Source organism: Typopeltis vanoorti, chromosome 2, assembly GCF_054136105.1.
Source record: "Typopeltis vanoorti isolate ZY-2024b chromosome 2, IOZ_Tvanoo_1.0, whole genome shotgun sequence".
NCBI lineage: Eukaryota > Metazoa > Arthropoda > Arachnida > Uropygi > Thelyphonidae > Typopeltis > Typopeltis vanoorti.
Window position 1 is genome coordinate 78396328 of NC_143550.1, and position 26046 is coordinate 78422373.

The 26046-nt window shown below is 34.5% G+C and overlaps 1 protein-coding gene across 1 annotated transcript in view; it reads left to right on the forward strand.

Annotated features, from left to right (window-relative positions):
• VhaAC45 (Vacuolar H[+] ATPase AC45 accessory subunit) overlaps positions 1-26046 on the forward strand; it is a 240993-nt gene that overhangs the window by 25778 nt on the left and 189169 nt on the right. The window contains exon 2 of the mRNA XM_090411994.1: positions 2879-3002. Within this exon, the coding sequence (XP_090268120.1) occupies positions 2879-3002 (124 nt within the window). The remainder of the gene's footprint in view (positions 1-2878; positions 3003-26046) is intronic.

A 26046-nucleotide genomic window follows, 5' to 3' on the forward strand; every position in this document is an offset into this window, starting at 1 on the left:
TCTTCCAGCTACATTGCAGAGGCACTGCAATATCAGCATAAAAAGTACATAGAAATTATATGATGTCATCTATGTAGCAAAAGTTGATAAGTGCGTACATGTGAATGAAAGTGAATTTTACTAATGGGATATCCAGCTTCATCATGAGTGTAAAAGGAGTTGGTAGAATTCTATCTTTGAAATTGAAATAAAGCACTGTTTGGTGATTGTTGCTTTTATGAGTGATCATTCTTTCTTATTTAAGAAGCTTCTAAAAACAAAACAAAAATAAATATAAAAAATTATGATTATCTGAGACCTCTAGGGAGTCAAGGACTCATTGAGGGAGGAATAAATCACCCAAACCAGCTGTCATACCTTCTCTGGTTAATAGGACAAGAGAAGGTATGATTCCCTTAATTCATTCACACTAAATGCACTCACTACCATTAAAGGCAAACAATTCCACTCACTCACTGTTCTGTGAGAGAAAAACCTAGCTCTTACCCCTTTCTTGACTGTGAACAAACTTAACTTCCATGGATGCCGCCGTGTTCTCTCTTCCTCTTCCATATAATGAAAAATTTCATCAGATGATATCCTATAACACCCATTTAAAAGTTCATAGACCTCTATCACATCACTCCTCTTTCTCCTATTAACCAGAGTTTGTAGTCCTCATAATCTATATCCCATAATCCAGATATAATTTTTGTAACTCTTCATTGTACCCTTTCCACTGCTTCTTTATTTGGAATCCAGGAGACCAAATCTGCTCACAATAATCCAGTATGTCTTATCAAAGAGGCAAAATGACTTCCTTATCCTTACATGTCAAGGTTTGCTTCAACATCACAATTATCCTCTGAGTTGTATTTGCAACTTTTGCTATGTGACCTTTGAACTTTAAATTCCTATCCACCAATTTGCCAAGATCCCTTGCCTCTTTCAATTTCTTGTAGCATAAGCCTGCTAATGAAATATGTCGCTGGAATTCTCATCATGCCAAAGTGCATAACTTCATGCTTACTAACATAAAACTAACAGCCATTTTTGTTTTCCCAAATTTCCAGCCTATTCAAATCATTTTGTAATTTCTGAATATCAGTAGCATCCCTGATTGCTCTGCCTATATTCATATCATCAACAAACACTGTATAGATGTTAATGTATAGATTGAACAATAATGGCCCAAGGACTGAATCCTGAGGTATACACTGGTCACCTTAAATATGGCAGATTCACTCCCACTGTATACCACTTGTTGATATCTGTCTGTCATCCATTCTCTGATCCAAGTCAAGAGTTTACATTCCAATCCCATATTCTTTAGTTTATGTAACAGCCTTTCGTGTGATATCCTAACAAATGCCTTAGAAAAATCCAACATTATCATAATGCAGAAAGTTTTTTAACTTGGGTATATTATGTATTCAAGATACCAAGTAATTTTATATAAACTTGGTTTTAATCCTATTTCCCAAATAAACAAACAGACAAGAGAGTCATGTTTGCGCCTGCACGTAGTGTAAGTCCAAGGCAACTCTCGCTAGTTCCAGTCAAGGCAACTCGTGGTAAAGGTGGGTAAAGCTCTGATCACTTTCCTTAGTATTTTTCCCTTAATGTAAAGCACATCCCCTTGCGGAGATGTATGATGCTGAACATTAAAGGCAATGGTCACCACCCATACCGGTTTCGACCTTTATTAAGGTCTCATCAGTGGGAGCCAGACCTGAAAATGCTAAGGTTGAAGTAATGCAGAGCTCATTATGAATTTTACTTAAACAAGTTGACACAAGGTGCTTTGACCTTATAAATAAAATCTGAGGATGAGAGATAGATGTAGAAAGTTTTTTAACTTGGGTATATTATGTATTCAAGATACCAAGTAATTTTATATAAACTTGGTTTTTAATCGTATTTCCCAAGTAAGCAAACAGACGAGAGAGTCAAGTTTGCGCCTGCACATAGTGCAAGTCCAAGGCAACTCGTGGTAAAGGTGGGTAAAGCTCTGATCAGTGACCATTGCCTTTAATGTTTAGCATCATCCATCTCTGCAAGGGGATGTGCTTTACATTAAGGGAAAAATACTAAGGAAAGTGATAAGAGCTTTACCACGTGTTGCCTTGACTGGCACTACCTAGAGTTGCCTTGGACTTGCACTACGTGCTGGTGCAAACTTGACTCTCTCTTGTCTGTTTGCTTACTTGGGAAATAGGATTAAAAACCAAGTTTATATAAAATTACTTGGTATCTTGAATACATTATCATAGTGCAGCCATTTATCCAACTCGGCTGTAACATTGTTATAAAATATGGGACGGACATTGCTAAAACATGACCTTCCTTTAGTAAACCCATGCTGCTCCTTGCAGAGTATAGCTTGTCTGCCCATTTCTGTATGTGAGTTCTTACCAACTTCTCTAAAATCTTCACTACCACACCAGAGATACTGATAGGTTGCTAGTTAGATACACCAGTTTTTGCACCCCCCCCATACAATGGGACTATTATACATTCCTGCTATTCTTGTGGTATCGTTTCTGAGCTGAGACTCAAGTTTACACAACATGTGAAAGGCCTAGCCAATTCAGCTGAACATTCCTTTAGCAAACGGCCTGATATTCTATCTGTCCCTGTCGACAGATTCATATTCAGGTTATGCAACAGCCCTTCAATCTCATTTTCATGCATCCCTAACTCTTCATCCAATGTATCAGTAGCACTGTACACCATGTTACATACACCTGGTTGATATATCTTAGCAAAGTTGAGTATTCATTAATTGAACAATCTCATTAGCTGCCAACACTAGAGTACCATCTGCATACAATAAAGTTATTCTTTCACATTCAAATTATGGTAAATAAATAGCATAAACTTTCTTTTATATTTTTAGTGAGCCAGAAAAAACAAAGCCTGTTTCAGCAATGGAAATTATTGGTGAAGAGAATTTCAGAAATTATATTCAGAATATATTGAAGGTTCCAGAAACACGCATAGTGGCATTTGTCCAACAAAATGTAAGTGTTTATTCTTTCTAATTGTTAATAATTATTTGGCCTTTAAAGGAGAAGATCCAGCAAGAACTAAAATAGTAATAGATAACAAGATCTTAGAACAGGTGAATTCATTTAACTACCTAGGATGTATGATCACATATGAAAATGAAAAAGATATAAACGTAAAAATTGCAAAATATTTAAAAATAACAGGTGTAATTAACTCTATATTTAAACCAAACCTAGTTCAAAAACAAACCAGACTAAAAGTATACAATACATTAGCCCTACCAGTCTTAATGTATGGAAGCGAAATGTGGACAATAAAACAAAAAGACAAACAAAGATTAATAACAGCAGAAATGAAGTTTATGAGAAAAACTGCAAAGTATACCCTATTTGATCACAAAAGAAACGAAGAAATTTTGAAAGAATTAAAACAAGAACCAGTAATAGAAAAAATTAAAAAATATAAACATAAATGGATGGAACATGTTCAAAAAATGAAAACAGAAAGATTTCCAAAACAAACCTTAAAGTACAAGCCATCAGGAAAAAGAAAACCAGGATGTCCTCTTAAACAATTCAACGATGACTTCTAAGGCTGGAACAGGTCATGCTAGGCCTAAATCCTTGATATGCATGATGAATAATTATTTAATGCATAATGAAAAATAAACCATATTCAAACTGATGGAATAATATGACAGAATTTCATGCTGGCTGGGCATTGGCCAGTTAAATAAAGCTCCCATTATTTTCATCAGGGAAAAACAGCAAAAAGTCAACTGGAACAAACCCCAATTCAACATTCAGCAGATTGGCACCATCGACATTAGAAACATCAATGGAAAAGAAATGTAACTGAGAAGAAATGTGAAAGAAATGTAGCATAAGAATTGGATAAGTACGAGATCGACATAATAGGTGTTACTGAAACAAAGAAAACCAAAACAGATGAGATCTTTCTAATCAAGAAATACAAGATGTTGTATTCAGGTAAAAGCAATCAACGAAAAGGAGTAGCTGTAGTATTGAACACCAAATATGAGGATAATTATCTTTTAATGACAAGCAGTATGAAGTAGAGTAATATGGGAAAATATTAGAATGGGGGACTGGACAGTGAGATTTATTTGACCCAAAGTCCCACTGAAGGTTTAAAGGAAGAAGTGAAGGAATTTTTTTGAAGCATTAGAGAAGCAGCTGACACAGCAAAAAAGGAAAAGTTGATCCTTTTTTGGAGCACTAAACAGCAGAGTAGGAAAGAATTACCAGATACAGAAATATTTTGGGAAAATCTGGAGAAAGGAGCAAAGCTAATAACAATGGTAAGTACCTGCTGATTTTCTGTTAAGGACATGGACTATACTCTTTTTCAGGTTATCTTGGAAGTAAAAAAAAATATACTACAGGCCACATCGCTTCCAAAGGTAGCCAGATATTAGTTCACTGTTACTATGGCAACAGTGAAGTGTGTTGCGTTGTAACTAAGCACATGCATAGAAAATCCCCTAAAAGCCATCATCACCCGAATCACACCATTCTACGTATAACATTACATTATGATCGCTAATATGAAATTGCATGCCCAAGGTGATTCTATATGACTGTGGGCCTTTGGATTTTCTGGAATTACTAATTGTCTGTAACAGAGTAGGTCATATAGTTTATTATAAACTGGCTTAAGATAAGCAGTAATTGTTTACGTTATGAAGTGAACGTCTCTCAGGGAGGATCCTGTAAGCCCTAGAGAGTGCGTTCCCTGGGTGGCGGATAGGGGAGCCCACCGTGTGTGTGTGTGTGCGCGTGCACGTATGGTGGGGTGGGATTCCTTGACTGAATAAGAACTCGGGGACCAACAAGGCCATAAGGGGCAGTCATCTTGATTGTAAGGGAAGTGGCGCTCCCATGGATCCCTAGCTGGATCTGTCTTCTTTTTCTACTTTGATGAAGATCCACTTACTTTAATCTTTCCTATAAGGCCTTATCAGCCAACTCTTCTTATTTTATGACCCTTATGCTATTAGAGTACTCGATGGCCATGGGGTCTTTCCATTTTTGGCCTTACAACTATGCCCTCTCTATAAACTTGACTATAATTCTTCTATAATCTACTCTTTCCCCCTTCAATATACCCTATTCCTCCTATGGGTTTATATTTGGAAGAAGGCTTGTTCAGAAGCCTTAAGGTAGCAGCCCTGTCACTGAACTATTCCATCGTCAGGCTGGTCCCCTGACATGGAGAACATAATCCTACTTGTAAGCTGACAGAAAAAGATAATCGGATTGAATGTATGGAAAAGGTAAAACAAAAATGGAAACGACAAAATATAATACACATAGCAAACTGTAATGTAAGAGGAATAGCATATAAAGAAATAGAAATTTCTTTTGAAATTTTAAAATAGCAGTAATCACTAAAACAAAAAAGAAATTAAAAGGAACTATTAGAACCGAAAATTTTAATGTGATATACAGTGGAGTTGACATTATAAATTATGGAATGAAAGAATAATAGAAGCTAGAATAAAAATAGATAGAGGCTATTTAACAATAATTGGTTTATATGCCCCAGAAGAAGGAAGAGAACAGGATATTGATTTTATAATCAATTACAAAACATATAATAAAATAAATAAAAATGATTATGTAATTTTAGCAGGCGACTTAAATGCAAGAATTGGAAACACAAAAATTAATAATAATATAGGAATACATGAAGAACATACTCTAAACAGGAATGGTAAAAAATTTATTGACTTTGTAGTTTATAATAACCTAAAAATAATGAATTCCTTCTATAAACATAAAGACATACATAAATGTACTTGGGCAGCAAGAGGATGGAAATCAATATTAGATTATTTTACATTAAATGAAAAGACATCAACATTTTCACTAGATGTTAGAGTTCACAGAGGATATGAAATAAGCAGTGACCGCTTTGTTAAAATAAAATTAAGATTACCACCTAAATGATTACAAGTAACAAGAACAGAAAGAAAATTTGAAACATTTGTTTATAAAACTAGACAATTGAATACACAAATGTACAATAGCTATATGAACAAAGAATTAACCAATATCTAGATAAAATAAAACAAAATGAAGAAATAGAAATAGAATGGCTTAATATAAAAACGATACTAAATGCAGCAGCAAATGAAAGCTTAGGAAAGACCAAAATATTCAATAAAAAGAAAAAACTGAAGATATGGGATGATATAATCAAAGAAATAATCAAAAAGAAAAAAGAAGCCTATCACAAATGGTTAAGCAGTAAAAGATTAGAAGATGAAATAGAATATAAAAGAATAAGAGCCATAGCTAAAAGAGAAGTCAGAAAAAGACAGAAACAAATTTGTTCCATGATTCTCTAATTTAGAACATGATTTATATGAAATAAGACCCAATGTATATAAGATTTTGAAATACTTAAATGCAGATACCAAAGAAAACATAAAATTAAACACCGAATTGAAATTAGAAGAACTTCTAAATTACTATACAGAATTGTGGACAGACAAATATTTTAAAAAAGACAACTGGAAAACAATTAACGAAAATGAAAAGGAAATAACTAAAGAAGAATTAGAAATCAGCCTGAAAGAAACAAGAAACGGCAAATCACCTGGAGAAGATAAGCTAGGTTCAGAACTATATAAATACGCAGGAACAAGATTCAAAGAAAGACTCTTATTATTTTTAAATAAAATTTATTCAGCTGGTATCTCTCCCCCCCCCCCCAATAGAATGGAAAAAAGCAATTGTGATTCCTATCTTTTAAAAAGGTAATAGAGATGACCCTAAAAACTATAGAGGTATCAGTATGCTAAATTCCTGTTACAAAATATATAGCAGAATCTTAAATAGCAAACTAATGAAATATTCCAAAAACTTTATTTTAGAAGTACAGAATGGATTTAGAAAAGGACGATCATGTATAGACCCAGCCTAAAACAAAAAGACAAAGATTAATAACTGCAGAAAAGAAGTTTATGAGAAAAACTGCAAAGTATACCCTATTTGATCACAAAAGAAATGAAGAAATTATGAAAGAATTAAACCAAGAACCAGTAATAGAAAAAATTAAAAAATATAAACATAAATGGATGGAACATGTTCAAAAAATGAAAACAGAAAGATTACCAAAACAAGCCTTAAAGTATAAGCCATTAGGAAAAAGAAAACCAGGACGTCCTCTTAAATGATTCAACAATGACTTCTAAGTCCAGAACAGCCAACCTAGGCCTAAATCCTTGGTACAATGATGATGATGAAGTGATCTTCACTCGTCACTACGCACATTTCTGAACATGACATATTTTATTACAATAATATATACATAAACACTCTTATCCCTTCATTAATTTAATGAGGAAACTCCTCAACATCACTCAGGCTGTGGGTAGTAGTATCATCAGATTGTACATCTTCACTAAATAAAGATTCAGAGCTGTCATCTACTGTGAAACACATGTTTTCCACCACTTCATCTATCATTCCATGAAGGGCCCAAAATTTTTCTTTTTCAATAACATGGGTTATGCAACTTTTCCATGTGCGCTCTAATTATTTGAAATCCTTCCATGACCAGTCTTTCAACGTCTGAAATTTTGAAAGTTGTATTTTTAGCTCCAGCATGTCCCTTAATTTGTGCTTAGATGAGTTCTATGGGGTTCAGTTCACAATGATATGATGGAAGACAAATAACCGTGTGTCCGTTCTGTTTGCCAATGCTGTCAATGCAATATTTTTGAAACTGACTTTTGACATTTGCCACCAAGTTCAATAATCTGTTTACACCATATCAGAAGTAAAACCGATTCCTTTTTCCTTCAGCCACTTCTGAATGTCCTTTTTGCATGTAGCCTGAGGTGGCATTTTCCAGTCAGACAGAATTGTAAGTCACATTGTCCATTATAATAATGCTGTTAGGCTCAATGTTTGGCAAAAACATGTTCGTGAACCAATGTTCATAGTGCTTTCCATCCATTCCCTTATGATAATTGCCTTGTGATTTCTGCACTTGTAAAATTTCAAGGGGCCCCTGGTACAAATCCTTCTTCGCTGCCAGTGTGTGTTATGATTATATGAGACCCCTTTCCATTCGGTGCTTTCAGGCCTGTCATTAACCCAACAAAAATGCTTGACTAGCACTTTTTACTGTCATGTCCTGGAGAACTTTAGTGCAGGTGTGACCGACATTCGCCCAGGTTTTGTCTGTATAATAAATTTTTCGTCCCTCATGACAATATTTCTTGATAGAACACAAATACTGGTGACGCCATAAAATTATATCTTCCCTTTCAAGTAATGCCAATGATTGCTTTCTTGTAGGGTAAACAAAACTAAAGTCCTTTAACAACCGCTAAGTTGTTGTTATTGAAATATGAGGGAGATCTTCATCATTGTTTACAGCAGTCATTACCTTACATATTGTAGGAATTTTGTTCTTTCGTTGTATTTCAACGAAATACAACAAAAGTTGTATTTCACCAAGCGTGTGCATAGTGAAATACGACGACTAGGCCTCTTCTTCCCCAGTGTGTGCAGTTGTCCCATTGTGGTCAGTTCCTTTATGTGGTGTATTGCAGTATTGCTTACACCTGTCAGTTCTGCTGCTTGCTCGACAGTGTTTCCCACTGTTTCATCAGGATTTCTCATCCGTAAATATTTAGTATGATGCACTTCTCAGAGGTTTTCCTTTAGGATGCATTACTAATCTAGGACTACTGCGAGTAGGAATAGAAGAGCAAACACATCCAGTCATCTCTGCCATGTTTAGAGGTAAAGTCAGCAGTTGTCAGAGACCATGTGATAGATAATTGCGTTTTCTAAAAATAAGTTCCCTGTAACAGTTTAATGGTATGAAACATATAATTCTAGCATCAGCAAGTAAGAAGTAGTAAAATAATTACATACAAAGTACCACACGATGTGATAATGTAAAAAATTCAAGGAACTATCCACTAATGATATGTTCCAACATAAAACTGTATACAAATTCACCTGGAGAGAAGATGCAAGAAATAAGAAACGTTTCATTGATTATATTATGGTTGATAGCAATGTTATCCCAATGACTGGTTCAGAACACAAGAGTATACAGAATTTAAAATTGGAAGTATCACCATTTAGTGCATCATTCAGTTTTGAACAGGACAAAATTAAATTTCATATGAAAAATAATAGTGTGTAAGAAAGTTTTCAAATGAATCAAAGTTGAGCAGCTTTCGGATGTGAACTGCAGACTCAAATATAGGAACATGATTCAAGAAAACATGGAAAGAATTTGAAAACAAAACTCAAACCTTGGAGATTCTGCAACACACACTGTAGAAAAAAATTGACTGATTCTGTCAGAAAGGCTTGTAGTGAGGTTGATTGTAAGGATAGAAAAATCATTAATTCATGGTGGAATCAGAAAGTTAAAGAGGCAGTATCAAAAATTCTTGCCATGTAAGTCAGCTTGTGCTCTTAGAGAATACAGAGAAAAATGTAAGAAAGTGAAGCACTATGTAAAACTAGCTAAACAAACTTCATGGGAAGACTTTGGTAATATCATAGAAAATAAATATTAGGAATATGGCAAAGTATTCTGGAAGTTATTGCAAAAGCTTAGAAATGGATAAAAGAGTATGGTAAAAGGATTCAGAGATAATAAAGATGACATGAAAATTGATGATAACAATATTCTAAATGTTTGAAGTAATTACGTTGAAAGATTGCTAAATGAAACAAGCAGTGACAACATGATGACACTTAATTGCACTCAAATGGAGTGCAGTCAGGAATACATGTCAATATTTGAAGTAGAAAAAATTGAAAATATCAATAGCTTGGTATCTTTGACATTTATTATACCCAAGGTAAAATACTTTCTACATTTATATCTCCTCCAGAGATTTTTATTTAATAAGGTTAAAACACCTTATGGTAACTTGTTCTGGTAAAATACTTATAAGCTCTGTATTACTAAAATCTTGATATTTCTAGCCTGGCTCCCACTAATGAGACCTCAGTAAAGGTCGAAACCGGTCTGGGTAGTGGCCCCTTGCCTTTAATACAAAGCATCATACATCTCCTCCAGGAGATGTGCTTTGCATTATGGGTAAATATTAAGATTAGTGATCAGAGCTTATTCTACTTTTACCATGAGTTATCCTGGTCTTGCACTACCTGCAGGGTCAGCTAGACTTGCATTACGTGCAGGTGCAAACTTGACTTATTTGTCTGTTTGCTTACTTGGGAAATGGAGTAAAACCAGGTTTAAAATAGCTTGGTATCTTTAACACACACACACACACACACACACACACACACACACACACACACACACACACACACATATATATATATATATATATATATACATATATATATTGCTCCCACCCACAAAAGGTTATTTGGGACCCTATAATACATCTTGTACTGTGGGTGGGATAGGGATTTTTTTTTTCTATTTTTATCAAATTATTATATATATTTTTTGTATTTTTTATCTTTTTACATTTTCTATTTTTCGTATATGGATCACATTATGAAGGAATGTGGTATTAAACCTGATATCAATATCGGAGATGTTAATCTCTTCAATTCACAAAGTAATTATCATCAAATTCCTGCCATGTACCCTCAAGGTGTGTACAGGATATGATAGTACTGCATGAAAAAAATTACATCATTACTAACTTCCTATTTAAAATTTATCTACAAATCAGTCTGTTACTTGTTAAGACTCCAACATTATCAGATCTTATATTTCTATCATCTAAGGCACTTTGTACCATATCAATCCACCTATATCTTGGTCTTCCTCTGGGTCGTTTTGCTGCCAACATGGCAGAGAACGCTTGTTTTGGTAATCTTTCTTCGCCCATTTTGTTTAAGTGACCATATCACCTGAGATTAGCTCTACTAACGCATTCCTGGATGCTGACAATGCCAAGTTCTTTCTTAATATCCTCGTTTTTAATATGTTATTGCCATTGATGCCATCTGTTCACGCCTATAATCTTTCTCAGGACTCTCGTATCTGTGGTCTCTAGTCTTTGGTCAAGTGTTTTACTTCTGACCCAGCTCTCAGATCCATAAGTTAAAACTGGTTTGAACACTGTCTTGTATACAGCTAATTTAGTGTTCCGACTAATTTCTCTTTTATTCCATATGAATTTATTCAATTGACTTCCCGCCATAGCAGCTTTGCTGATTCTGTTGTCTATTTCTATATTTAATTTACCATCTTCAAGGTAAAAATCGTGCCTAAGTAGCTGAAATGCTTTACTTGTTCCGCAGGTTCTCCGTTCACAACACAGTTGACATATGCAACAATTCTACCTATTTTCATTGTCTTTGTCTTTTTAATGCTGATCTTCATATCATATCTATTACAACAGTTATTCAATTTAGTCAGGGAATCTTGCAAACTTGTAGCAGATTTATTTAGAAGTATAACATCATCTGCATAAAGCAAAGAGCTGACATTAACATCTCCAATTTTGATATCATGTTTAATACCACTTTCCTTCATAACGTGATCCATATAGATAATGAATTATCTATATGGATAATGAATTATCAATAGATAATGAATTCTTAAGAATTCTAGAAATTGGTTATAAGGTGCCAGAAATGCATAGGATAGGGACTCTGCTTACTGTTTCCTTTTTATACAAGCTAGGAATATAGCAATCGAAAAGACATCGTGCTCCGTTCTGAGAAGTCATTAAGTTTCATATATCAGCATTCATTTTAGAAATTATGGACTTCACAACTGTGTTGTTTTCTAAAAAATGGTTACAGCCAAAACACTATTAACAAAATTCTCTACAAGACCTCAATAAAAAAACAAAGATAAACCAGACTACAATAAAACTATACCATTTCTTACATTAAAGGAACATCAGATAAAATAAACAGAATACTACAAAAATACAACCTCAAAGCCACCTTTAAACATCATGCAAAATTAAAAAGTTTCTCAACTCATCGTGAATATATCTAAGCCAGACTTTGGGTTTTAAAGGAGAGGAATCTAGAGCATGTTGCTCAAAATGTTCCATATAAAAGTTAGTGATAGGAGGGGATAATGGCGAGCCCATGGCTGTGCCTTCTTTTTGTAAGTAGAAAGTGTTTTGCCATACAAAATAACCAGACCGTAATACATGTGCAAAGAGCGCTGTGATATCTGGAGCGAATTTGTTCTGTAAAAGAAGGATTGTGTCATTGATTGGGACATTCGTAAAGAGGGCAGAGACGTCAAAACTGACTAACTAATCAGATAAAATAAACAGAATACTACAGAAATACAACCTCAAAGCCACCTCTAAATCGCCTGCAAAATTAAAAAGCTTACTCAACTCATCCAAAGACCCACTGGTCTTTGGATGAGTTGAGTAATTCCGCTGGCCCACCCTGAAGTATACCATATTTACTGCACCTGTAATCTACCATATATAGGGGAAACAGGATGCACAAATCCTATCAGACAAAAGGAATATAAACGACACATTAAATATAATAACTATGGTGAAGATCATAGTTATTATCATAGTTATTATACACCTTTCTGATCATGCCCTGAACATTTTACATAGAATTGACAGGAAAAGCACCAGTTGTTTACATCACACCAGAACATGGTATGAACGCAAATTTAAGGAAGCCTGTGCGATTCTTATCAACTATCCCAATCTGAACAATAACGATGGTCTAAAAATACCAAGCATATGGAAGGCACATATTCTACCCACAGAACCTTTCTCTCTAAGAGTTAACCATAAACAGGACTGTAGATAATCCAGAATTCTAAATTTAAAATAGCAATTGTAATGTTAAAAATAGGACATCATTGAATGAAAGAAGACTATGTATAAGAAAGAATGTTTTTCTCATGTTATCTTAAATAGAATTTAGCTTTGATGTAGTTTCTAAATAATTAATTAATTTATAATTTTATGTGTATTTTTTTAAATTTATTTAGCATTTTTTTTATTATTATTTTATTTTATTTATTTATTTTTTCACTAGAGGTCATGCTAGTAGAATAACTGGTGATCAAATCATTGTTTCTTTAGCTTACTGTGTGTAATCAGCTTGTCCTTGTGTATTTGTATATACTCCAGATGATGATATTAATGTGAAGATTGAAATGTCGGGAAATTAAAAGAGTTATTTATGACACGTAAGTTTCGTATACCATTTGATGTTTAAAAGTTCTGGCTGTAGTTGTTGCAGCATAAAGCATATGGTGTGAGCACATCGTACTAAGTTTTCGATAATTTCAATCTTCTGAGAGGATTGGTGAGCTGATTGCTGTTGAATGTAGTAGTGTCCAATGAAGGTGGGCTTTCAGTAAACAGAAGTAATTACTTCACCTGATCTGATAATGAGCATATGAGTAGGAAATCTAAGAAAGATAATTTTCTTTTTTTCTCTTTCCATAGTGAAATTAATTCATGGATGAAGATTGTTGATGCTTTCTAGAAAGGCAGATAATGTACTTTCATTATAGAGCTAGATTGCAAAAAATATTATTAAATATTATTCACACCTTTCCTTGTCATCCTGTGAATTGAGAAACCATATAGCACAAGTATTTCTCAAAGAACAAGATGTTAATCTCAGCACTTTACTCTATGTAGATGATGGAATATTTCCAAATAAATCCATATAGAGTTATATCCTGCAGGATTCCTTGACTAAATTGAATAATTGCTGTAGTAAATTTGGTATAAAGATCAGCAATAAAAATAAATATAGTGATAATAGACAGAAATACTGAAATTGTCAACTGCATCCTAACCTATAGAATAAAATATTTAAGGTATTTTCAGCACAATTTTTAGTTAAGATGCAAATTAAATATGGGAATAGACAACAGAATTAGCAAAAGCTGTACTGCAGGAAGTCAGCTGAATAAATTTATTTGGAGAAAAGAGAGAAATTAGTTAAACACTTAACTAGCAGCTTTATACAAGACAGTGTTCAAACCAATTTTAACTTATGGATGTGTGGCTTTGAGAGCTGGGTTAGAAATAAAGCACTTGATCAAAATCCCAGATATGTAAGATCTTAGAAAAATTAGAGGAGTGAACAGAGGGTATCAATGGCAGTATCATATTAAAAATTATATTAGAACTTGACATTGTTAGCATTCAGGAATGTGTTAGTAGAACTAACACAGAATGAGAGAGAAAATATTAGTAAAAGAAGTGTTCTTTGCCAGGATGGCAGGATAAAGACCCAGAGGATGACCAAGATCTAGGATTGCTAAAGTAAAACGTGCCTCAGAAGACAAAAATATAAGATTTGATAACATTGGAGACTTGACAGTGTTATCAGATCTTTTTACTCTTAATCTATACTAGTTAGTGATGACATAACTTTTTCGTGTAATACTATGATAATAGTACTACGCGAATGTGATATTCTGTCTACGATAATGATAATATTCTGTACATCCCCTGAAGGTACAGGTACAGCCCTTTTCATTTTTCCTCTTTTTTTTACTTTTCTTCCTATATTGTTTGATTCACTTCTCCTGAGTCTTTTTTACTATCCTTTCTTCCAGACATAATCCCCGGGATCCAACTCCCTACTACTGTGTTTGCTGTGTGGTGCGACCCATGGACATCCGAAAAGGGGGATCCTGATAATCTTGCACTACTACTACTACTACTTCAGAAAGATGGGTGATCCTGAATGGTCTGGCTAGGATCAATTGGCTAATGGGCTTGCCTGGAAGGATCAACAATGTTGCAATAGGTCTCTCATCCCATGGTTCAGGGTCAATATCCAAGGCTTGTTGTAGTGCTGGTATAGCATTCAGGGTAACCATGGCATTCCGGTCCTGAATGTAGTCATTGCTTGCTGTGGTCAGTAGGCATCCATGCGTGGCTCTGTGGTGGGTGAGGAGCTCTGGCACTGAACCAAAAACTTCTTGAGCATGAATTCTTCATCCTCAAACGTTTTAGGGGGGACCTAACAAAGTCCCAATCAAATACTGATACTGTAGATACATCATTTGGTAACTGAAGTGAGAAACAAAAAATATACTAATATATGTGCTAGTTTTTGATCATCCATGCAAGTGAAAAGCCAGTATGGAAAATCACCTTTCTCTATTCAAAAGGGTTTAGGACTGGCAGGACCTCTCAAAATGTTAAGAAATTACATTCTGGTGATATCCTTGTGGAAACATTGTGTCAGCAACATTCCGAGAAACTACTGGGAGCGACATCAATGGGTGGAATACCAATTACAGTAACACCTCATAAAACACTCAATTCCTGTTCAGGAGTAATATCAGAATGGGATTTCCTTGATGTTCCTGACTAGGAGATATGTTCAGAGAGCTTAAAGATTAGAGAGTGATGGGTGTGAGATACATCCTGATATGCAGGGTTGGTCACCTGGTTTCAACCAGGAACATCATCCTTACTTTTGAAACCTAATCCTCCAACATCTGTAAAGTAGGGTATCTCAGTTGTCCTTTTAGAGTGCACATCCCTAATCTGCTAAGATGCTTTAAATGTCAGAAATGTGGGTATGCCCAAACTGCTCTACCACCTGTGCCTGGTGTGGTAGTAAAGAGCATAATAACAAATCTTGCTCTACACAAAAAGCTAAATGTGTCAACTATCAGGGAGATCATCCAGCTCACTCTTGTCAGAGTTGGAAAGATGAAAAAGAAATACAAAAAATTTAAAACTGAACAAAACATATCATATTAGGAATGTAAAAAAGAAAGCTAGCCACCACCACACCTGCTCTGAGATCTTCATATGCTGAGAAGGTAACAATTAAGGAAATGTCAACAGCAACTGAAACTCATGTCTATTCCACCATCTGTTAATTTCCCCATACCTGAACTTTATGGTCATGAGTGCTTCTCTGTTGAGCGCATCAATCGCATAACCTACCCTATGGTCTAACTTCAGAGACAACTCCAGAAATGGTTCCATTCGATGAGAACCCACTTGTCAAAAAAAAATTATGACAAACATAACTTAAAGATAAACCACCAGACATCCTCCACAAAATAATGGTTACTTTGGTATCCACTAAAAGTAAATTAAACTTGCCAACTGACCCTAATACATTAGACATTGAATATTTTACCAGAGGAAGAGATGGACACTGGCCATCCATTCTTCCTAAAAACAATTGATAAATTTAAACCTGACAAATGTAAGCCCTTAACCTCCCGAAAACCAGATGTCTATAAAGCCAAAACAATAGGATAAATGTTTACAATGAAACTGTTGTGGGTTTTGCCAGAATATCAGTGATATAACGATTTTGTTGCAGAAACACAGACCTTTATTTCTGTCTCCAGGAAACATAGTTAAGACCCAATGAGGACCCTACCTTAAGAATTTCACGGTTGTATGCAAGGACAGAACTGGAGGAGTAGTTATCCTAGTGGACAGCCATACTCCTTTCCATTATGTCCTACTTAATACTACTCTGGAAGCAGTAGCTATTCACTTTAATTTCTATAATTAGTATGTTCAATTTATTTTACCTTTATTGAAGAAAGGCGATGCAAGAGAGTGCAAAAATTACAGAACTATAGCACTGATTTCTCATGCAAGTAAAGTCTTACTTAAGATCATTCAGAAAAGACTGGAGCCATTCATGAAGAGAGAAATGCCAGATGAACAGGCAGGATTTCAAAAAGGCAAAGAAACGAGATCAAATCGCCAATGTGAGATGGATAATAGAAAGAGCATAGGAATATCAAAAGAATGTCTACCTTTGTTTCCTTGACTATAGCAAGGCTTTAACTCTGTAGATCATGTGAGACTGTGTAATGTGTTAAGAACAATGGGAGTCCCAGAGCATTTCATTATCCTTCTGAGGAATCTTTATTATGAACAAGAAGGTACTGTCTGAACAGATCTAGGAGAAACTGAGTATTTCACAATAGGTAAAGGGGTGTGACAGGGATGTATTTTATCTCCATACCTGTTTAACTTGTACAGTGAATACATTTTAAGAATGGCAGGGCTGGAGGAATCTTCAGTTGGAATTAAAATTGGTGGGGAAAATATTAATAATTTGAGGTACCACTTTGCTAGCAGAATGCAAAGATTTGGAGGAACTTATTATGAAAGTTAAAGAAGAAATTGCTAAATATGGTCTTAAACTTAACCTCAAAAAGACAAAAGTTATGGCAACATGTGAACTTAATGATTTTGAAGTGGATGGGGAGAAATAGGAAGCAGTTAACAATTTTGTGCTCCTAGGATCCCAAATTGATAAAGATGGTTATTGTACTGAAGAAGTTAGAAGAAGATTATTACTCAGAAAGAATGCAATGACAGATTTAAGCAAGATCTTTAAAGATAAAGATATTAGCCTTGCAAGAAAAATCAGAATCGTGAAAGCAATGGTATTCCCTGTGATACTGTATGGATGTGAAAGTTGGATCCTGAGAAAGAGTGAAAGAAGGAAAACAGAAGCATTTGAATTATGGGTTTGGAGATGCTTACTAAGAATACCATGGACTGCAAAGCAAACCAATAAATCAGTGATAGACAGAATAAAACCAGATTGCTCCCTCGAAGCTATGATCATCAAGCAAAAGATGTCATACTTGGACATATTTGCTTGCATAATATGTCTAAGATGGACATACTATGCAAGCAAATGATGATGATGCTTGCTAAAGTTGACGGAAGCAGGAGAAGAGGAAGACCAAGAATTAGATGGGTGGATGGAGTTAAAGAAGCAGCTGGAGTGCACTTGGAAATTCTGAAAGACATGGTCAGGGACAGATCTGAATGGAGAGTGTATATTCGTGGGATCACCAGGAGTCGAAAACGACTCGATGGAACATAACACACAAATACAGAAATCAGATGAACTCCTTAGTAATGGCTAAAGCTTGGAAAATTAGGACACAAATCGGTTAGTGGAACGTTTAAAACACTATCATAACTCTTAACGCAACTAAGGAGATGGAAAATTTCACGATAAAAATTTAATAGAGTGAAATAGCACTAGGAATCGATTAAAAGAAGTATTTAATGCTTCCAATATTTCATCTCAGTTACAGAGACATTATCAGACAGTACAAAATGAAACTTTTAACACACACAAAGGTAGTACAAAACTAACTGAAACACGTGAAAGAAAGACTAGAGTCCTAATTAGGGTGCCTTCTATGGATGCCAGTCGGCAGCCTAGGATGTAAACTGGGATCTCGAAATATTGTTTCCCAAATTTTGAGAAATTTTATGCAACCATATTTATTAAATTATGCTGGTTTTTTAAGAGCAGCAAATTCTAAAAACAGTCTTCCTCTTCTAAATTTACTATGATAGAGCATGATAGTCTTTCTCCAGTTGATTCTGTGAGCTGTATCCAAAGCATGGTCTGCAAGGCTAGATTGACCATAGTCATTACTGCAGATGTATTTTTTATGTTCTTGCATTCAGATGGTAGCTGATCTTTCTGTCTGACCATAATAGGCCAACTTGCAGGAACAAGGAATTCTGTATACACTCAAGCAGACAGATACATTCACAACTTTCCCACGTGTGAGAGGGTTTCCTATATACTGAAAAGGACAGGTTACCATTAGGTGGGTGACCAAGGTATCTAGAAAGGCCAGACTGAAGCCCATTCTGTACTGGGGTGCAATGAACCCAGGCGGCACAATTTAGGGGCAGTATAATCAGACACATTCATAAAAAAACTTTCATAAAATTTATTTTAATATACATTCCTCTTAATGTGCAATATAATAAAATGATTCGTAACGTGTTATTGTACTTCGAAATCTTTTAATTTTTGATGGAAGGTGGGCACAAAAATTTTGCACCCAGGCAGCACAAACCCACGGAACAGCCCTGGCCAGACTATTATTAGTTTCTTTTTCCATAGTAAATTGGATTCTAGGGTGAAGACTATTGAGGTTACATGGAAAAGTATCTAATGTGTCTGGGCCATGAGACCAAATAGAAAAGACATCATCTATATATCTAAACCAAATAGAAGGTTTAGAGAGGGACTCAGTGAAGAGCTTGTTTTTCAGAATCCTCCATGAAAAAATTGGCAAGGGAGGAGGGTGAGAGGAGAGACCCATAGAAGTATCCTATCTGTTTATAAATTTTGTTCTTCCAAGAAAAATAACTGGAATAAATAGCAAAGGAAAAGAGGTGGATAATATCAAGGTGGAAAAACTTTTTTTTAACAATAATAAGGTTTCATATAAGAGAATGTTAGTGAACAATGAGGTGATGTCAAAACCTGTGATCTATTCTTTCGTATATAGGAAACTCACTCACACAGGCAGGTACATTCACAAACTTTCCCATTACTTCCCCCCTCCCAACAATATGGTGTCATAAAAATGCTTTTCCATAGAGCTTATCACCTTTTTTCCAATGAGACCTCTCTTGCAAAAGAACTCAATCATATACACCACATTTTTCTATCTAATGGTTACAATTCCCATAATATCAAAAAAAAATCATTCCCCCAATCCATGACATTCTCTTCAGAAAGAATTTAGTAATGCTATCACCATTCCCTATGTCCGAGGCACATCAGAAAAAATATCCAAAATCTTAAAGAAATACAATCTTTGCACCACTTTCAAGCCCCCAATTAAATCTAGCTATCCTTATCTGCTCCACTAAAGACAAACTCCTTCCCATTTCCAGGCGTATATATAGAGTTCCTTGTTTCTGCAAGTAGGCCTACTACAGACAGACAGGAAGATTGGCTACCATCCGAATGGAAGAACATAAAAATACACGTGCAGTCATGACTATGGTCAGTCTGGCCTTGCTGACCATGCTTTTGGATACAGCTCACAGAATCAATTGGAAAAAGACTATCATGCTCCATCACAGTAAATTCAGAAGAGAAAGACTATTTTTAGAATCTGCTGCTGCTCTTAAAAATCATCCTAATTTAAATAAACGTGGTTTCATAAAATTTCCAAAATTATGGGAAATATTTCGAGATGCCAGTTTACATCCTAGGCCATTCATAGGTGTCAATAGAGTGCACCACACCTAATTAGCACTCTAGTCTTTCTTCCACATGTTTTGTGTGTTAAAAGTCTCATTTTTTACTCCTTGATGATGTCTCTCTAACTGAGATGAAATATTGAAATATGAAATAAGAAGCATTTATGCTTCTTTTAATCATGTCGTAGTGCTGTTTCACTCCATTAAACTTTTATCATGAGTTTTTCCTAGCACTTAAGCCTTAGCACAGAGAAAAATATAAGATCAAATTATTGGGGGTTAGTGAAGTAAGATGGAAGTAATGGTGGCATAAATTGTCTCAGTGGGAATGCATTTCTTTTTTCAAGGATCCTAATATTACTGATATGCATCAACATGGAGTTGGAATCCTTATGAATAAAAGATTTAGTCAAGCAAATTAGGTGGGAACTAATTTCAAAATGAATAATAACAATAAATCTTAAAACTAAATTTTAAAGAAGGCTGAGTTGTTCAGTGTTATGTCCCAACTGAGAATGCACCCTTTGAAGGAAAAAAAAAAAATTTACAATCGACTTGATAAGACCTTGATGAAGATACATGGTGACGAGAGCATACTTCTCTTGGATGATTTCATCATTAAAGTTGATACAAATAATGAGGGGGCTGGAGAATGTAATGGGTAAGCATGGTTTGGGAGAGAGAAACATAAACGGTGAATTATTGGAATTGTGTGGCAAATATACATTTGCCACACAATTCCAATATAATACGTGGCACAATCTTCAGCATGAGAGAATACATAAAGTAACCTAGGTTTCACCAGATGGCAAAACACAAAATCAGATGGATTATATTGATCAGCCAAAAGTTCAGGAAAATGTTATTAGATGTCTGAAATGAAATAATTGCTGATTATTAATTATTATTATTATTATTATTTAACACCTCCAGGGAGTCCAAAGACTCATCGAGGGAGAGTGTGCCAACAGCATCGAACATTTGTTCCCTTTCCAACTACTAACCGTGCTCAATCTTACTTAACTGAGCCATTAGTATCAGAGTTGGCTCATATCATCACCTGATAATTGGTTCTATGCAGTTATATATTCATAAGAATTACCAGGGATGAACAGTTAATATATGCATATTCGATATTGCCAAATTACAAAATACTGACTGTAACAAGTTTAAAATGAAATTAAGGTAAAATAGATAATAATTTTGATGGAGAAGAGAATATGAGGAATAATAATATAGAGGCTAAATGGAAAAAAGAAAAAAAAAAATCCTTAATGATACAGCAGAACATGTTTTAGCATATTCTAAAAGAAAGATGAATGGTTATCAGCGGAATGAAAGGAAAAAAATAAGCTGAAATTATGTATAAGAAATACTCTCCAAATGAAAAATGAACTTAGATATATGTAATATTTTAATTTAAAAAAAAAAAGTTAAGTGCTAGAAAAGATAAACTGCAATGGTTTGAAGAACTGGCATTGAGGGCATAACAATCTGCAAACAGGTATAACAGTAGAGAGTTATACAGTATTATAAGAAGACTTTCTGTAGAAGGCATGCAAAAGAATCCCAATAAAAGATCTCAATAGAAAAATTCTAGTATCAACAGAAGAACAACTGGAAAGATGGAGACAACATTCCAGTCAAATCTTACATGATAGCAGTGATAGAATACAAATAGAAATTTAAAAAAAAAAAAAGAAATAGATGAATTAAAAATTTATACCAGCCTGTCATTTAAATTGTAGATAAAAAAAAGCCATTAAAAAATGCATAATGGGAAAGCTGCAGGACAGGATGGTGTCACTGCATAGGTACTAAGAACTGACATCGCAACTATCACAGGTATGGCCTACCCATTATTCTAAAATATTTGGAAAAAAGAGACATTCCTAGTGATTGGAATACTGGGATTATAGTAAATTTACCAAGAAAAGAACTATGAAATTGTAATAATTTGAAGGACATAAACCTTCTAGTTGTTATAAAAATTTTCATCATTATTAAAAATTATTATTGCAAGAATATCTAATATTTTAGATGAGGCCATGAGAAGAGAGCAGTCTGGTTTTAGGCCAAATATAGCATGTCCACACTAACACATTAAAAATAATGATAAAGCAATTGGAAAAATTTATTTCTACTTTATATTTACTGTTTGTGGAATATAAAAAGCCTTTGATTCTCTTGCTAAAGATGTGTGGAATTCACTTCAAAACAAAGGAATGCCAAAGAAGATAATAAACTTCATAAAGGAAGTATGTAATAAATCACATAAGTGCTATGTATAAGTGCTATAAGTTATATAAGTGCTAGATCATGTTCTAGAACAGACAGTATGATGCATACCAGAGGAATATCAAGGAAAATAAATAAAACATTGGATGATCTTTTGCAAGAATATCTGAATGATTTGACTATGCAGGTGCTGTATGACTAATTGCTCACAGATGTACAGATAATCCAAAATAAACTAATCACATTACAAGAAGAATCACTGAAAGTAGGTTTGAAAATATATATATGCAAATAAAACAAAAGAAATAAGAATCTATGTGAAGAACAAGGTACATTTGAAAAGGAACTTTTTCAAATTACACATTTCAGCAGTGTTTTATCATAAGATGGAGGAGCAATTAAAGCTGTTGATATTCACAAGGCAGAAATTGCACGTATTAAACATAGAGTATGGAAAATGAAAAATATTCACATAATACAAAAACAACAATATTGAATGCATGTATTCAATTTGTTCTTTTATATGGATGTGAAATGTGAGTGGGTTCAAAGGAAATAAAGTTACAAACATTCATAAACCAATGTCTTTGGAGTATTCTTTGAATTTAGTGGCTGCAAATTATTACTAATGAAGACCTCTGGAAAAGAACAAATCAGCAAAAATTCATCTTGGAAATCAGAAAACAAAAATGTACATGTATTGAGGAAAAAGATCGTCAGGAAATCTGTTGTGCAGTCCTGGAATGGAATCTACAAGGAAAGAGAAAACCTGACTGTCCTAAAAATATACATGAGATAGACTTTAATGGAATGTGAGAAGAGTTGCTGAATTAAGACCAATAGCAAGTATAATGAACCAGTGGAAAACATTTACAAACTCCTATGGAATTTGGGAAAGAAGATGATTTGTTGGCAGAATTATGCATTAGCCAGTTGGGAATTCTTGTGATCAGGTTACCATCTGGTTCAGTCCTTTTTACTATCTAGTGGCAGAGCAGTGTATAACAACTTCATTACACTATCTTGAATTGGAGTCAGTTTTAGTTCTCCATAAAATGTTTACCATGTCACTTTTTACACATAAGACAATAGGAGATATAAACTGGAATATCTGCTCTGGAGACCAAATGTTGCACATCAGCCACTTCAAGCTTCCAGTAAACAGTGTGAGTGTTTCATTTAAGCAGTTAACCATCACATAGTAAGTCTTATTTTTTTGGGGGGGTGGGATATGAACATATTCTTTTGCAGTGGGAATACTTACTAGCTTTATCAAAGCCTTTTTTTTTTTTTTAGTGGAAATGGACCAAACCATGAAGAAGCAAGATTAGCATTTGATCAGCAGAGATTATATATTGCCCTTTGCCCTGAATTAGGGGCTGAATAACATAAGAAAAGGCAGCAGAAATGATATGTATTTGAACATAATACAACAAGAACAAGAGGTATTTGCTAAATTTTCGATAAACTACTTATGAACAGTTTAACATGGATAAAATGGGCTATAAGAGAAAAGTTACCAACAGCATAAATTATTGAACTTAACTATAGCAAGAACGGAAATTAATTCATCTAAATCATATTAGAATAGAATATTTAACTTATCACATATAGTTCTGTCATCTCTATAAAGGTACATGGATGTAAACATTTGGAAGTAACTGGTTATAATTGTGCGTACAGTAGATTCCAGTTAATTGGAGCATTGGTTAATCAGGGCAGCCATTTATTTGGGATAAATATTGAAGAAAGGAAATAAATCGAGAATATAGCTCAAAGTTGCCTAGCTTATTTGAGTCCCCATGTTGATTATTGGGACAGTGGCTGTAGATGGTGAACATGTATTGATTTGTGTAGAGAGGGTTGTTATCAGTCAGCTCCATACTACAGAGTAGAGAGAAGGTGTGTGTTAATTTTTTAGTAAAAAGTGTAACAAACAGTGTGGCAATTAAATTTTTTGTTTTTATAAGGCCTCTGTCAAGATGCCAGGAAAGATCTAATGTTAACAGATAAAATTGCCTTACTTGGCAAAATAAAGTGCCAGCTGTCTATGACCAGTAATCATCAGCTGTCAGAGATAACCAGTGTTCCAGAATCAACAATCACACATTTGTTAAAACAGCAGGACAGATTGTGAGAAGAATGGATAACAGGGAAAATCCCAAAAACAGAAGCGAGAAGACAAGGATTCAGACGTTGAGGAGGCACTCAATTAATGGTCAGATGTTAAAAACCAAATCGAAAGAGTTAGCTAGAAAGCTAGGCCATGTGAGCAGAATAAAAAAAAGACTATAGATTGTTATCGCGATACCAACCAGACATGAAGTAAAATTTAAGAAGACACACAATGAAAAAGAGAGTGCTGATCTTCAAGTGCTAAACAGTGGAAACCACCTAAACTACTCGATTTGCTGCAGAAGTTTAGTCCTGATGAAATCTATAAAGTTAACAAAATAGGTCTGTTTTACCTGGCCACACTATACGATTCCCTAAAATATATAAACTTGTAGCGCTGTCAGGTTAAAAAAAAAGCAATAGATCACATTACCGTGCATGTTGTGCTGCTCTAACATGTTGGGAACTGACAAATGGAAGCTATTGGTTATTGGAAAAAGCACCAAGCCTCAATGCTTTAGGAGGGACAGTTTGCCAGTTCTGTGTTATGCCGACAAGAATGCATGGATGACATCTGTTATTTTTCAGGAATGGCTAATAAGTTGGGATGCAGAATTGCAATAAAATTCAAGAAAAATTCTTCTTCTTCTGGACAACTGTGTGGCACAATCCTCAAATTAGATTGTTTGAAAAACATTCAACTTGAATTTTTATTTATTTATTTTTATAGAGTTTTATTGAAATTTATTGAGTTTTTATGCATTGACAATAGCCTTCAATGCTAAAATGAAGATTGTGAGAATGCAATTGTTGAACAAATTGCAACAAAAATACTTAAAGAGCTCAAGGAAAGTAATGAGGATGACACACCTGAACATGAGCAAGTGACTAACCAGGAAGCTAGAAAATTTATTGCTGAATTACGATGTTACTTTATGCAAGAAAGAAATGAAGGCAGTCCGTTATCTGAATTATAGATACCTGTGGCAATTTCGTTCATTTGCAGTCTAGAAAAGGAACATGTCAGGATAAACTTGATAAATTTCTCCAAATTAATTGTTAGGAAATATGCTTGTTCATTAGATACCTACATATCCTCTTTAGGGATACTGACACGTGTATGTTTAGTTTTTTAAATAAAAACATGGTTAACAAAGTATACTGAAAGTTTGTCTTCTAGTTTTTAACTTTTTGTAATATTTTAGCTTTTCCATAAAATTTCGCATAATTGGGGCAACAGCTTAATTGGGACAAAGTGTTCTAGTCCTGATGCGTTCCAATTAGCAAGAATCCACTGTATTATCACACAATTTTTTTTCTTTTACTTCCACTCATGGAAGGTTATAAAGCTATAGCACATTAGTTCCATGGGCTGGCACACTCAAAAAAATTTTTTTTATTAATTTTATATAATTTTTTTTATTGTTTTATACAATCCAGAAACACTGTTCTAGAAGCTGAACAAACTTCTTCAGGTTGTTTCTGGCTTCCAGTAAGTGAGGTAGTGGTGGCGGCAGTGATCTCACACCATATAAAGCATCCATGCTCATAGTAGTATTCAAGTCTGCAGCCTGTGAGTTTGAAAGCATATATGCTAACCCACTTGGCCAACTAGGGCAGAGATATATAATAAAATATTTTTAAACTAGGTTTAAATATTACACTAGTGGCCAAAATTGTGGAAACCTTTTGGAAAAAGTGTATTTTTCAGGTTTGAT